The sequence below is a fragment of the Prenolepis imparis genome, unplaced genomic scaffold, assembly GCF_030444845.1.
Source record: "Prenolepis imparis isolate NDT839.2.m4 unplaced genomic scaffold, iyPreImpa1.0 SCAF_10, whole genome shotgun sequence".
Taxonomy (NCBI): Eukaryota; Metazoa; Arthropoda; class Insecta; order Hymenoptera; family Formicidae; genus Prenolepis; species Prenolepis imparis.
Window position 1 is genome coordinate 10,678,365 of NW_028141168.1, and position 16,726 is coordinate 10,695,090.

Below are 16,726 nucleotides of genomic sequence, written 5' to 3' on the forward strand. Positions count from 1 at the left end.
TATATTTATCTCGTCAAAGGTCATGATGGCCAGATCGAAGCTCTCTGGGAAAAAAAAGTATAATATAATGCTACCGGACTGGGGAAGTTTTCCGGAAAATAAGTACTCGAGTTTCTTTTTTGAGAAAAAGAAGGGAAGAAAATTGGATTTGCCCGTTTCATGCAGTATCTTTAGATTTGTTCTACGACTAGCGCGAAACACAAAACGGAAGTAGTTTTCTCTAGTCTTGTTTAGAAAGAAAAGAAAGCAAAAAGAACGAAATATAATCGATCGTGTGTCTAAAATTGAGAAAGAGAAACATATAGAGATACAAAATTTATTATATTTTGTATTCTACAATTTATTAAGTTTGCTTTATCTCAATAGAATATTACGTTATAAGAAAATTGTTGAATTGTTATGCAAATAACAATTGCGAGAAAGAGATATCCACATATATATTGTCAACTGCTAAAACTGTCAGTCAATATGTCAAATATTAGAATATAAAACCCAAGAGATATCGAGATGTGATAAAATAGATAAAATTCTGTCTCCATTCGCTAACACGTTCGCGCGTTTTGCATAAAATAATGCGTACGTAGGCTCGTAAGAGTTCTTGCAATTTTGTGGAAAGAGGAAGACCTACGATGATTCTTGATTAAAATCTCCGAGGTTCGCAAATTTAGCCCCACGGCGATAATTCTTGCAAAGTACTGTAATATAGCGCTCTAATGAAACGTAAACCAAAGAGTCATATTTAAGCCTCAATTTTAGTACTCGGCAAGAATTTTCGCTTACGGCAAAAAGTATTTAACTCCCTTTCGAGTTGCTCCTAGACGATTTCCCTTTGTGTAATCACGTTTAGAGAGTCATTTGACGATGTCACTGTTTAAACGAGCCTACGGGAGAGAGATCTGCGGGTCAGATATTAAATTAATATCTACATTCGTCGGGTCAAGGATGTGCAAGTAAACGTGAATTGGGACGCTTCATGTTTAAATATCGTTTTGTATTATTGAGCCGCACTGTTAGCGCTTTCCAGCGGGCATCACTTGATAAGTTTACATTATAATCGTGATTTATATCAAGTTACATATTCTGTAAATTTACTCGCGTTTTATGAATTCTCTCTACGAATTAACTCTATATAAATTAAAAAATAATTTATTAGATGGATAAATAAATCTGTCATTGATTTGTATTTAGAGATTTTATACGCAAAACTTTAAACATAAATATTTAAATGCTATATTTAAGAGCGACATCAATTAATATATTTACGATTGCTAATTTATAATTATGAGAATTTATGTTAATTTGATTGCGCAATTAACATGGTTTTCAAGTAAAGCAACAAAATAATATTTTTTCTTGCAGATGAATGTGATGACGCAACCGGAAGCCGGTGCGTCGGAGTCGGCTACGCCGGAAGAGAGTGGAAAAACCTTGAGCAGATTGCTGGGAAACATCATAGCGACTGGAAACGGTGAGTCTCCTTTTTATTTACCTTAATGCTTTGCATTAAATTGCACATAATTATTATAACAAAATCACAAATTTTATATAAAAATATTTAGTCGTATTTAGAAAATTAACTTCTTCCATATTAAAATAAGAGCAAATGAAATCTTATTCGAAATTATTTTTGAAAGACAAACTCTTTCGCCGATGCTCTCGTTCTTTCTCTCTCTGTCAACTCTTTTGAAAATATTTATATTATAACTTTAAAAAGAATAGTTTTTGAAATATTTTCCAATTAACTGTAAGTTACTTCCGCTACACGTCGTAAAACGAGTTCGACGGTCTCATATAAATAGAGAAATTATACAATCCTCTCCATCATATTCTCACAATAATTTCGTTTGTCGTCACATTGACGTCAACCTGAATTCGTTCGTGCAGTTTCCTCGCGCTGGTACCTGATCTGACTGCAGAATACAGGCACTTTCGTACTATGTATTTCATTCGCGAGCACCTCTCCATTTTACGACGATCTCAACCGTGAGTCGAATTTATACTCGCTTTTTTTTGTGTTTATATGTTGCGTGCAACCGTGCGTAACGTGCAAACAGTGTGTCGGGTAACTCTTACATAAATATCACAGTCATGTTTGTCCAATTATACGGCGGGACACCGCGCTAGGAGACATAGTATATATAGAGACCAATGAGAGTCGAGGATAGTCGAGCAAAAGCGTTTCCGCTCTTTTCATCGAGCGCGTTTTCCTTTTCCTCTTATTTTACACGAAGCGCGATGAAAAGCCTTGTACTCGGCAGCCGCGAGAAATATTAATCCCTGGATGCATGGCTTCTCTCTTAATGAAGATTCGAAAAGCTCAAATGGCAAGAAAATTATTTCGACAAATCTCGATTGAATATCGTTCAGAAGGATAGGTTTCTTTAAAATTTCTCTGAAAATTATATATTGTAGAAAAGAAATTTGATAGAGAATATAGGAGGAATATCGTAAAAGAGGAAATCCCTCGTGCATTTAATTAAAGACTAAAGGTAAATTAGGATATATCAGGGTATATCCCAGTTGTGCAATAATAATCTCGACGCACCTGCGACTCTCCGCATACAGTCAGCTGTTATCTCGATTCGATTCGATTTTGATTTATGCGCCGTCGTGCAAGTTGAAGAAACGTCGTACCGCAATTTATCAGGGTTCGGCATTGTTAAATATGTCGATTTATCGAGAGCTTTTGTTGCCAGGCTTCGTGAATAGACTTCCTATCGAATGAAAATTATTCCGCTCCGCGAATTGATTGCTTTTTAAATACGGGTGTAATAATATTTTAGTGGTCGCGTTTTCCATTCTTACATTTTATTCGTTATAAACAAACATAATTAATAGTCTCGTGCGCATTGCACAGGACTTTAACACACTTTACCCCGTTAAAAGCGAATTAAATTTACATCTTTTTCTTTTACATTACACGTTTCGCGTCGACGTGGAAAAGATCCGGAATTCTATCTCGCATATCTAGAAGATCTCAATTTGCACAGTCGCGCTTTCATAAAGTTTAAAGGTTATCTCGAAGAAGTTCACGAGAGTGTACCAAAATACACAACGATGCATCATTCATAGCTGATGTGACACTCGCTCGGAGAAGATTCCGATGATTGAACGATTCATCATTGATCGACGACAAAAGTTAATCTCAAAACTGATTTTTATGTTACAAATTCAAGCTCGATTTTACGGATTTCATGGCATTCACGAGAGGGAAATAAAGAGATTTGAGAGCATAATTTACGGAAGCACAAGTGCGCAAAGTTTATCTCTCCGTCGGATTCTGGAGAAGAAAGAAGCGATACTCGCGGAAATCCACTAATCGAGATAAAAAGAAAGAAAAAAGTAGAATAGAGAATCTCTTTCTCTCTCTCTCTCTCTCTCTCTCTCTCTCTCTCTCTCTCTCTCTCTCTCTCTCTCTCTCTCTCTCTCTCTCTCTCTCTCTCTCTCCAGGGAATGAGACGTGGCCGGAAAATGCGAAAAAAAAAAACTCGCTGCGATATACATCGAGAGCTTATTTTACTTCGATCCAAAAAAAAAAAACGCTAATAACGAAGGAAGACCGGAGGAAAAGCGTGGTAAAAATACTCGCTAGGCGAGTTAACCTCGGCGAGATGCAAGGCGGGATTTAAATTACAGAGATTCGTTAAGCTGCGAAGAAAGTTTTTCCTCTTCCTCGAAAGGTTTATTCTTTTCTCGTTTCGTGATGTGAATCGCACCATGAAAAGTTATTCTTTTTTTATTTAATCTCGCATCTCAAATAGTCCGTTTAACGACATAATGACATATAAAAACGTATTATCTATTCTTATAGACTTATTTATTCTTAAACAAAATTTTCTCTTGATCATTGTCTACATAATATATTGTAGTGATCTAATATTAATATATAATTGGAAAAATTGACATTGTTTGTTGTATCTGTAGAAAATATAGCAACGCGAAAGTTTGTCTTAAAAATTGTTGGAATAATTGAAAAAAAAATATTAATAAAACTATTAATAAAATATTAAAATAAAATAAAGTAAAATTATCTTGCAAATTATTCTCTGTCAACAAACAATTGATCTAAATTATATAATTATGGATTATATTTAATTAATAAAAATTCTAATATATTGTACAAACTAAATTTTCATTCTGAAAGAAAATATGATTTCTGAAGATGACATGTCAAATTGTGAGAAAAGAGGATTGCGTCAAGTCTTTTGACAAGGCTTTGCGAAGATCGATCTCCTCAGGCCTAATCTTCCTCAGGCCTAATAGCGTTTTGTTCGCGCGATCGTTAGGTAACGATGTTTAAGCCTTTAATCACAAACGATCATAAGAAATTTAAGGGATAAAGGAGGGATAAGGGAAGCGAATTAATGTCGTTTTCCTTCTCAACGAAACGGGCAGTTCTAATTAATCCGTTCTATATCCCCTCCCCCTCGCTCTCCCCGCTTCTTAAACATCCTTTGACTTTCACGTGATGATTCCGCCTCGTTTATTAGCGGTGTTTCGCAGCTCGAGAGTTTAGCTCAGGAATTTTGCCCATAATCTTTTACAGATCTCACTGTACTTAGTGAATCTCTCTGATGTAGTCCTTCAGGGGAAAAGCGGATAGTTACTGATAAAACTTTTTGCAAAACATTCTAATTAATTCGGCGGATATGGTTTTATTTAGTAATATCGCTCGGTCAACGAAATGATAATTTTAAATCGCAAAAATAAGACGAAATGATATCAATAAATATTTCAATATCAATAAAAATTAATAGATATTAACAGATATTTATAAAATTTTAATTCAAGAAATGAGAATAATCTATTGTGCAATTTCAAGTGTGATAAGCGGGAAAAGAATGTAGGGCTTTCGAGATATTGCGAAATTAGGGCCATTATTGGAAGAAGGGTTGCGTTCCTAAAGAATAGTCGCTGACATCCCTTTTCATTTCGCTCCCTCGCTAGAAATTTGAGCTAGTTGCACAAGGGTAGCCGAATAACGGTGATGGAGGAAGGGACTGAAAATGGTGGAGTCGTAAAGCCGAAATAAATGACAAAGCACAAACGAGATCGACAAAATCTTAAAGAGAGAAAGAGAGAGAAAGAAAGTGGAAAGTTCGACGAAACGGAATTGAGAATTGAGTGAAAAATGCGAGCTTACGTTACAGAAGGGTTAGAATACAAAGAAACAAAATGACACGAGAGGGAATGCGCGGATGCTGTCGAGAAAGAAACGCCGTGGAATGGTAATTGTTATTTATACTTGAAGTACGAAGTTTTCTCCATCGAGCAGTTCTGCACGAACGCGATATGTCCCATCAACGATGCATGTGCTCTCTTCTCTCGTGCCGCGATTCTCTATCAATTTGGGATTTTAATACTATTGGGAGATTACGAAGCTAGCTTATCTATGTTCGCAATTTTCTTGATTCATGATTGGTCAAAATATCGTTTTGGCCAAAGTCTCTCGAGTATATTAGAGAGGATTCAATCGTGTTACGATAGACACAACAGAAAATGTAAACCCGCGGAAAATTAATTCCACGCATTAATAAAGAAACAACGGGAAATAATGTAGAAAATAAAAATTTCAAAGATTAAAAATGCTAACAATAGAAGTGAATGTACAAATGATTTAAAAAAAAAATTCTTATTCAAACAAAACTTGAAATATAATAGTACAATCATCTCTCTCTTTTACTCTCTTTTTATGTGTTTCTCTTTGTTTTTCTCTATATAATATTATATGCAATACTATATATTTATATGGTTAAATATCTTCATATATTACTTCTTTTATATATTACATTTTTGACACTGCAAATTTATATTTTAATTATTTATTATTATCATTTATATCATTTATATATATTATATTTATTATTTATTCATATTAAAATTTGAACATTGTAATAATAGGCAATAGAAATCATTTCGACTTTTCTCGCTAATTAAGACACAGTAAAGTTTTACTATGAAGTTAGAGCTTAAGTAGGTCGACAAACCACCGTCATCGTGTGAGTTGCCTCGCAGCTAACTCGTGTTTATCGGCCAGTTAAGGGTAGTTTCTGCGGATCTCTGACTTTGCAGCCTCCTACAAGGATCCTCCTTCGTCAAGAGTCGGCACTGATTTAGCAACTCAAATTAACTCTCGAGGGGTTGATAGAGTCAACGTCGTAAAGTCTATAGTTTGCCTCTCGCGCATTTTCGCTTCCGTTTTAGAGATAATCGCGGGGTACTTATACGCGCGCTATACATAAAATTCAAATCTAGCCTCGGTTTCTCGTATCGATTTTTATTCTGCTTTTGCTCTCTATCCATCTTTCCTTCGCCCACGCCCATTTGCTTAGTTCACTTTTTTTCATTGCCCCTCGATTATAGATTGCGATCTTCGATCTTCGAAGATCTGCTTTCTATTTCTTTCAGCAAGCCACTTTTTCAAAGATTCCGTAAAAAATTCTACACGTGTTTGCCATTCGCGATGAAACGGGAAAGCAGAGCTAATAATCCTTGTCCTCGGGGTCGTTCCGAAATAATTCAGTCATAAAATATGCAACATTACCTTCGTGATGAACGTAATTGAGAACACTAGAAAGATCCAATTCCATGATTTTTAATTTTAGATGCTTTGCCTTATACATGCTTTATATTTTCCCTTTAAATTTTATAGTGGAAAAGAGATAATGTCAACTGAAACATTTTCTTCTATTGTAAAATTTGCTATATTAAAGAAAGTAGAAACAAAAAATGCATATTTTATTACTATTACTAATCTCGCTTACGCGCACCTCGAATAATTTATTTCTATTCCATTTTTATATACTTTCGGACGTATCCAGCGGAGTGATACACTGTTTTTTCGCGAAATAATTTTTGATTGAATAAATTCGATGTACTTTGAATAAACACGTGAAAAGAGGAAGGAAAACTGGAAACACAAACAAAAAGGGAAATTTGAGGTTGTCGAAGATATTGTGAAGCCGAAAAAGGCAAGAGCGGAAAGGCATGAATGGTTTCAAATCTCCGATCTTCTCTATCTATTGAAAGTCAGATTTCGCATTATCCGCATATCCGACGAAAATGTAGTAGGCCTTTGTTCACGCGTTTGAAAGACGACGAGGAAAGGGACTTTTGAATGGGCCACCTTTAATATTCAAGCTGGCATCATTACGGTATAATTCATCGGCAAAACACGAATACGACCGACTCCAATCTCCGCTCTCGCATTTGTGCTCGTACCAGCTGCTTATCAATGGTAACCTTATAGCTTTCAAATCACTTGCATCATTATCCTCTATTCCGCGAATTCTAATTTCGACATAATGACATTGTACGATATAATATGTAAATTATTTATAAAAAATTACGTTTTTTTTATAATCTTGATCAATGTGCTCGTGTCTTTACTTTTTAAGTAAATCTATTACATCTCCGAGTTCAATATAATGGCAGCTATTTGTCACACAAAAAATCAATATTAGAAATATTTTCGATAATGTTACGTGTGATAAAATTATTCATCATTTTTCTTTATGTTCTGAATCACACAAGAAATAAGAAATAAGATTCTTCATCTGGTGAGTTATATATATTACGTTCAATTATTAATAAAATCCGTAGCATTTATATTCATATAGCTATCGACATTCTAGATATCCTCATCTCTTGTATCGACTGAATCATGGCGTGAATATTCACATAAGAATAAATATTTCGCGGATCGTTTCACGCGGAATACGCGAATTATCGTCAAAATTTATCATCCAAATGTATCTATACATATGCGTGTCAATCACATCAAGATACATTCCGTGACTACTAATTCCACGGTATTCCATTCAACCGGCCAATTCGCTGCCAACCCGCTACTCCATTAATTACAGCGATGATTAACAATGTGATTGTATCTGGAGATCAATTACCAGCAATAGACCTACTAATAGCGCGTCGCCGTCGGGCAGTAACATGCCCCATTACGATTTGATAATTTCTCTTCACCAGTTTAAGCAATGCAATTGCACGTGTCAACTACAAGCTATTTGACAATGCACTCGCAAATACGATAATTTGTTTACAAAAATGCGTCACTTGTATGAGAAGATCATCGATTTAACCTAGTATATGTATGTGTAGTATATGATGTTGCAATTCATTAGTTAGGAATTATCAATAATGCAACGAGAGAGCCTTGATTGAAATCAAACCGACAAACTTATGTAATACATCGCTCATTATAATATTTAACATTTAACATCAATACTGTTTCGATATGTAAATTCTCTGCACTGTATTAAATAAATTTTTGTCGCACATGCACGTATTCTTGCTCTCTTGATAAAATAAAGATTGGAGAGCAAACATGCGGACTCGAAGTGTTAGTTTATGAATAACAATCGATTGAATATTGAAGAGAACTCGTGGCAAAATATTTAGAATTTACTGACTATTGCTCGATATTTCTATGTCGTCGCTATAGTTGTACAAAAAAAATAAAATAAAAAAACAAGCTTGTCAAGTTTTCTGAAAAATATGAAACGCCTGCCGATTATATAACGTTTTACTTGCGCGCGACGCAATTATATATATACGCGCCTTAAATATTTCAATAATAGATTCAGATTTTCGGATAATTTTGCAACAATGCGCACTAAATAATTACTACATTTACGGTATTAATATTAATTGCATTAAATTACATAAATGATATAAATAGGTCATCAGCGCTGTTATCTCTAATATTGCGGAAGCGTTACATCAGTAATCGGAGGTTTTAATTACGTGTCCGTTTATCGTCCACCGAATCGGGCGCAATGTCAATCGACGATATCGACCGGCTCTTCTGCAGCCGCCGATGACGATACCAAAAATATGTCGCGTATCCAATTACGCGCGCGCGGCTTATTAGCGAAATGATGAAAACTCGCGGAAATCATTCGCCGCTGTGCGTCGAGCAAATATTTGCGAGCTACGCGTGCCTCTTGCTATATTTTTTAACGTATAACATCCGCGACGATATCGCTGGTTGCATTGCCGTTCAAAAATAATATTAAAAACACTCGTCAATAATTGAGATAGATTCGAATAGTAGATCCGAGTGAGGAATTGGAATTAATATGAAGAGTATTCCCCCTTCTGCACCTAAACATATTGTTCTTCGTACGAGCGCGCGAAAAAAAATGTGGATGGATTTGCATTAATGGAGAAATAAATTCTTTTTCGCATATATATACATATATCGAGTCCGCGCGTCGAAAGCCTCGATGAACTTTACCACGGATGTTTTAAACGTGAACGGTAAATGCAGTGTAATGTAGTATAATATATCGCAATCGAATAGAGCAACTTTGTGCACTCGACATCGCGAAATATGTAATCGACGAATAAATATCTCTATGAGATTACTTAAAAAATACTTTGCCCGTATAGTTATCGCGCGCAGAAAAGCCAAGTGTTTCTTTTTCTCATTTCTTGTCGAGATGATTTTCCACAATCGTGTCAACAAAAAATTATTTTTATCCCTTTCGTAAGTTTCCACAGATTTTTCTTTAAGTTCTCGATCGATATTAGATTCTCGATAAAAGGTGTTTTTTCTTTTTCCAATTTTATCGTTCGGAAGAGATCTACGTTTGACGTTTATCGAAATAATATGGAAAGCACATGTAGCCGCAAAGGAAAAATAAATACTGCGAGATATATTGATTTAACAGGACGAGTTGAAAAAAAGCACTCTGCGTTGCGCTACATATTTTATCTACGAAATATCTGATTTTTATTGGCTGTGTGAGGGATGTCAAGAATTCTTGAAATTTTTTTCACGAGGTATTTAGCTGTCGTTATTATAGCTATATCGATTTATTGAAAAGAATACCGAGCTATTCATCACGTGCTCTATTTATTACAAAAAGATATTCACACGAGATGCAGAGCAGATTAATGAATTTCAATTTAGCGTAGAAGTAATGCAAAAGTCTTTATCAATTAAAATTAAACTAAAGAAAAAATATCTGAACGAGATTTTATTTACAATAATATTTCAATCAGATACACAAAAGAGAATCTTTTGAATAAAATCTATATTAGTCTGTTAATTAGTTCTTAAAAATTATATGTATTATGAAATTTCCTTATTGTATATTATATATACATTTCTCAATGAAATCTGTTTAATAATAAATTTAGCGATTCATATTTTTTTTTATATTTTTCTCGATAAATTTATTTCGAATATATTCTCTTCTGAGTCAGGTAGATATACCGATATGAAATGATAATGCAAGTTACTTTGCAAGAGATCAACCTCTCGTTATACAAGTCTCAGAAAGTTAAATCTCGCGTGTTTGTAACAGACCATCTTCCGAAGATTCAAAGTTGAGAGGAAATTCGTGTTGGTTATGCTGGAAATTCGAAGAGACTATTGAACTTTCCATTCGGAGAATGGAAATCTTCTTGTCTTTTCCATGGCTATTTGAAAGCCCTAAAAGAGCGATAACTCATGACGAGCAACGCGCCGAGAACTCGTCAAGCTCAAATTATTAAATACGTAGTAAATCTAGAGAGCACTTTTTTTCTTGGAGAAGTTTATATATTATATAGTATATACTATAACACGTTGTCGATAAATTCGTGGAAATATTGATCTTACATATACTTTGTTTTCCGGAAATGAAAGTTCTCGAGATATTGAAACACATTATTTAATAGCACACATGTTTCATAAGTCAGTTTATATTATATAGGTAGAGAAAGTGTGCATTAAATACAACTGCGCCGATTTCGAAGAAATAATAAACCTGCTTGATATATATCCCCATTACCGCTATAGAAATATTATAAAATAGACAATTTCTCACTCACCGATACTTTACACGGCACTCCCGACACGACGCGTGAATCGCACTGTGTATCGCAATGCTACCTGTAACAAATAAAATACATACATATATTAGAATAATCTTATTATTTCGCATTACAACATACACAATATAAATATGTAAGCTAGAATTAACGATAGATATATCCGCGGATCGCAACACATTCGCGCGCGCGACAACAGATTAAGTTGGGTTAGGTTGGCAAGAGATTTTGCATCGAATTTTTCGCGAAATATGCGTTTCGAACAATTACCACTACATATTAACGTTGAAATTATGATATGCGATTGATAAATATTACAATACAAAGGTTAGAAATCGTTTCTAACGATTATGCTTACTAATTAATCACAACGGGACGCAGCTCCAACTGCCTGATACTCGCGGCGTTTCGGTAATGGCCGAGGCTGCAAACATCGGCAACTTCACTCTAATAGCGCGCGCGCGACCGCGCGATACTATATACATCACTTACTATTAATAATTAATTAAAACTCGAAGCAGATTCGTTCGAAAAGATATAGCTTTAGAAAAAAAAAATATTAATCGAGAATAAGGTATTATAACATATTATTTACAACATATTACTATTTTATAACTTTTACCATATTATTATTTTAAAATTTAATTAGCAAATTATAATATACACAATATAAATATAAATATATAAGCTAGAATATTTAATTAGCAAATTTTCGCTTTATTAATATTTTTTGGTAAAAATCAGCTGATTAAAGCGTTAATTTGCTAATTAATTTTTAAAATAATATGTTATAAAAATTAAAATAATGTTTTAAATAATATGTTATAATACTTTTAACACGATTAATATTTTTGACAGTTATCAGCTGATTTCTGTCAAAAAATATTAATTGAGAATAAGATATTATAACATATTATTTACAACATATAACTATTTTAATTTTTTACCATATTATTATTTTAAAATTTATTTAGCAAATTAACGCTTTAATTAACTGATTTCTGTGAAAAAATATTAATCGAGTGGCTATCATCGCGAAGGTTAACAGTTTTGACAGTTGTTTAAAATAAAATTAAATAAAATTAAATAAAATCTTTGAATAAAATAGCGCGCGCTTGTGTTGTCTAGTTTTATTAAAGTGAACATCGAAAGCTCCTTTCATCTCAACTCAACTGAATAGTTATCTAAATAAAAAAAGTAGACTCGTGAAATGTCAGCTCTTCTTTTTATATTCTTTTTATATATTTGTATCTTAGCTAAAATTCTTGAATTTAGATTAAAATAAGAGTAGATAAGTTGCGATGACAATTTCTTTCTCGAGAATTTTTCGATTAATTAGATTTGTCTTGTGTCGAAGCACAGCGGATAATCGGAATTCTCACATGATCAGGCGAATCTCAATGATAACGAAATAACCGTTGTAAGGAGAAAAATCCTGACATTTCTCGCACGTCGTTCAAAGATTTCTTTTATTGTACTCGACTAGGCCGGTAATCCGCTTTGTTAATGTCGATAGAAACATAAACGCGATTTCCGTAGTGTCTCTGCAAAAACACTACGACAGAATGTTAGCGCGAGAAAAGAATTAATTTCATTAATAAAACTGAGCGACCAGATTGTTATTCATGTTTGTTGCAAAATAATCTTCATAACATCAAAATTTTTGCTTTAATGCTAATTTCCAGGGTAATTTAATTATAAAGATATTCAATATTAAAAGTTAAATATCAAACATATGCATCATTTAAATATTCATTTAAATTTCAATTGAACATTAAATATTAATTATTTCGCTAATTAAGCTTCCGAGGAGTATTTATATGAGGATAATTGTGACAAAGTATAACAAAAATTGTGGTTTAGGATTAATCTGCAGAGAATTTTATTGAAAAAGAAGTTTTACTTGAAAATTCAACTAACATTGTATTTAATATCAATTACCGGTGTATTTTACATAAAATTTTTACTTATGAAAAATTAATCTCGATCTTTTTATATAAAAATGTGGTTAAATAAATATGCTGTAAATAGAACACACACTATACGTGTATAAATAATGGCATCAACATTGAAACATCATTATGTCTATCTATGCGATTTATATTTTCAATAGTGTAACACGCTGTTATTTAAAAAAAATTGTTTTATTTATTATATACAAATATATAAGTGATAGGCCTTTTTTTAAGAGCCGAACGCGGCTATTAAAAATAATAATAAAAAAAAAACTTAAAAAAATTAAAAAAAGGCCTATCACTTATATATTTGTATTTAATACGGAAAGAGCCTTAATAGTAATTCTTAATGTTTATTTATTATAATATAAAATATATAAAATAATCATTTTAAATATTTTAATAAATAATAAACCTATATTTATAATATATAATATTCGTATATAATCAAAGAAAAAAAAAAGTGTGAGTTCTATTTTTTCGGCTCGAATGCGGAAACGAGCGGAATTAACTGAGCATTTAACTGCGAAGCGGCACTTTATGTACGGCACATTTTCCAGATCAAGTCATAACTCACGTAAGATTCGATCTGACGGTTAATTTCCGCGGTGAGAAAGGTGATATGCGGCGAATCACAGGCATCTGGCCGGTTTTTCTAGTAGTTTAATTGGATCCACGGACGACCTAATCCAGGCCACATGCGTTCGCGCGCTCGCGATCTAATCTCTGATGCGATCTGATTTTGATTTTTCCGGATTTTGCATCGCCGCGGGCGTGCAATCTCTCTTCATTTTTATTTTCCAGAAAATTTTGCGTAAGTTTATCTCGTAAAAAAAGGTCGCGTTGTTGGGCATCGGTTCAGCGAGTATAATTAATCGCGTTAATTATAGAGCGCCCCTTCTTTATCTTCCTACCACATCGTTATCTATAGTTTTCGAAGAATAACTTTTCTCAGATTTTAAAAATCTCAAGGCGAATTATTCGATATAAAAAAGATACTTGTATTTAAATCATTAAAATTATAAAGTTTAAGTTAATAGAAATTGTCTTATTGTGCGACAGTCTCCTTACAAATCTCGTAATGTATTTACTTCCGGAACTTTGTCCTCCATCTCTGCGCAAAGAAATTTAATTTGGAGAAACAGAGCAAGTATTACATAAATACTAAAACTCGTTGTAAATATTCGAATAAACTTTCTTTAAAATTTTTATATAAATCATTTTTTGAATAAAATAAATATTTTAAAAAATACGAATTTTCAAGAGTTCTACATTCTTTAAAAAATTTCCTTAAATAGAGAGAAATATTTCACAAAGAAAAAACGCGCACAGAAAGAGGATTCATTTCTTTCTTTGAACCCACAGTACAGTAATCTTTTTCATACCGTTAATTCATGTCGCGACGTTACTCGTGACAGAAAAAAAAATCATGGATCATCCGTTTACTCGCGAGAGTATTTGGGTTAATTGAGGAGCTGCAAAGAAGCACTCTACTTGGTCATACGATGCGAATATCATTGGTGCTGAGAAATACTTTTTGCACGACTGGTAAGAACATCTTTGAGGAAACATTTCCACAGCGCCATTTACTAATTCAAAGCGACGTCAGCAGTAAGAAAGGAATGCAACAGTCTGTTCCTCTACAATGTGAATGAAATTAAGCGGCAATTCGATTACAATCTCTATCGTTTCTTACGAAACTGCTTTTTTTTTGTTAGAGAGGGAACGAAATATTTGACAGGATATATCGAGAATTCATTCCTGTCGAGGATAATAGCCGACCCTCAAAATCGCGGAGCCTTTTTCCGACGGGGATTCGCGATAACGCCGTCGCTCGATTAGGGAAGCCTTCGGTAAATCGCGCGAGATAAAATCGCCGCGTGGCTCTTTCCTTAGCTGGAAGGAAGGAGGAGACTGAATACTTAACGAGCCCTCTTATGGAGAGATCCTTAAGGATCCAAATGGAACTTTAAAGACTCTGTAGAGGCGATAGAAGGGCGGAAAAAGCGATCGATTCGCCAATTGCGGAGGATCCCGGAGGATATAAGTCTTGTAAGCCTAGCCCGCGGATAGGACTCTGTCGCAGTAAAGTATAACGGTATAAAGAAGATCCCCCTTTTTCTCTTTTCAGTCGCGAAGCCGGCGAAGGTCACCCCGGTGGAGGATATTCAGCCCAAAGAGGAATCCTCCACGATTGAATCTCTAAAATCGTAAGTTCATGCCAAAGTGCAACCTATATAAAATGTTTACCTTGTACATTTTAGTGTTACTTATTACATGTATTGAAAAAACATCGTGTTTCAAAGCTGTATCATGCTCAAGAATTATTATCTTCTTCATTAGGATATAATATTGATATTATTCTTCTTATTAAAAGTCCTGCATATTTCCAATTTTATTATAATATTATATAAATATCATGATCCATATATTAATTATTAATATGAAATTATTAATTTTAAAATATATATAATATCATAATATTATATTTCTATATATTTTTTGCAGAGAGAAACAACAGTTTACGCGTAATTTAATTTATTGCAATTGTGTTAATATATAAAATATATTTGTTTCCGTTTAATTTCAAGTTGATTAATTTTTCGAGTACGTACTTTACATTAGCAACAATATCATCATATCACCGAGCATGTATATCATGCTTTTGAATATTATATTTCAGCAGATTATAAATACAATTTAAAATATTAAATAATAAATAAAATAAATAAAAATTAATAGTAGAAATAAATAATACAATATACAAATAAGTAAAAATGTGGCTTAATGCAGGTTTTATTTTCTAGATTATAAACTTCGCATTAAAAGTATCGTAATTCAAGTATCACGTAATCGAATTTAATCACTTTTGCATTGGAGCATATCACGGGAATCGATGCAAAATATAGAAATATTAATTTATTGCGAGTATACAATCTTGCAAATAACGAGAAAGAAAAAAACATCCGTTTCCGGAATGGTGTAACAATAAAAATACGGTATTGTATTTTTTCACGTGGAAGTGTTGCGCTCCCAAAGGGCATCTGGCCAAATTACACTCTATTTTCATTCAAATTGGTATATTTGAAAGCAATTAATCCTTAACAAAAGTCATTTGTGATAGTACGAAAAATGGTGACTTTACACTAAAAATTGTCTGAAAATTCGAAGAAAGAAATTTTTTAATTTATGCAAACCAAATGTAAGTGCATATATCTAAGACTATGTTTTGAATATTTCAAATAATAAATATTATGAAATATATTTATGATGAAGATATAAAAATCGTAACTTTAAAAAATACTTTAACTTCTTATTATTTCTAAAAGATTAATCATTATATATATTAAGTGCATATTTTACACATTCTAAAATAATTATTATTTAAAGTTATTTTCAAAATTTCGAGTTCTTCCAATATATTAGAGATTTACATTAAATTATGTTAATATCTCTTTCATCAATAGCTACGCAACCACGTGACATTCATACTTTATTGTATTAGTGACAGCACGCTCTTTAATAAATGTCACTCAAACAATTTCAGCGTTCACACAGTGAAGCTTAATTCATTATTTTATCAGATGTAGTATCTGATCTATTTCAAAACATTTTGCTGGCTTGATAATAATCCATCGCGATTAATCCGCGAGCTACATTTATCTCGTGCGAATGAAGATTTATTCGCTGGAGTACACATGTGTGCAAATGAGTCATAGAGTGACAAATGTTATCCATGTAGAAGACGATCCCTGAAGTTCACTGTCAGTTTAAACAAGCGCGACAGATCTCTATTTCTGTCGTTTGCCAGGCTCGTATACCCAACCGAGCGATATTTAATACGACGCGTCCATTAAGGACCGTGGATTGATTCATCGTCGGTCAGCTAAGTAACTCGCGCTTGTTCAAATAAAGTATTGATCGTATTGTTCTGC

The 16,726-nt window shown here is 33.2% G+C and overlaps 1 protein-coding gene across 7 annotated transcripts in view; it reads left to right on the forward strand.

The window, feature by feature from the left end:
- The window catches only part of Fife (regulating synaptic membrane exocytosis protein fife), a 172,326-nt gene that overhangs the window by 63,027 nt on the left and 92,573 nt on the right, over window positions 1-16,726 (forward strand). For all 7 annotated transcript variants that reach the window (XR_014426318.1, XR_014426319.1, XM_083048651.1 and 4 more), the window contains exons 3-4: window positions 1,360-1,468; window positions 14,923-15,001. Coding sequence is in view for 5 of the 7 variants with exons in the window: in XM_083048651.1 (XP_082904777.1) it covers window positions 1,360-1,468; window positions 14,923-15,001 (188 nt within the window). In the remaining 2 variants the exon portion in view is untranslated. The remainder of the gene's footprint in view (window positions 1-1,359; window positions 1,469-14,922; window positions 15,002-16,726) is intronic.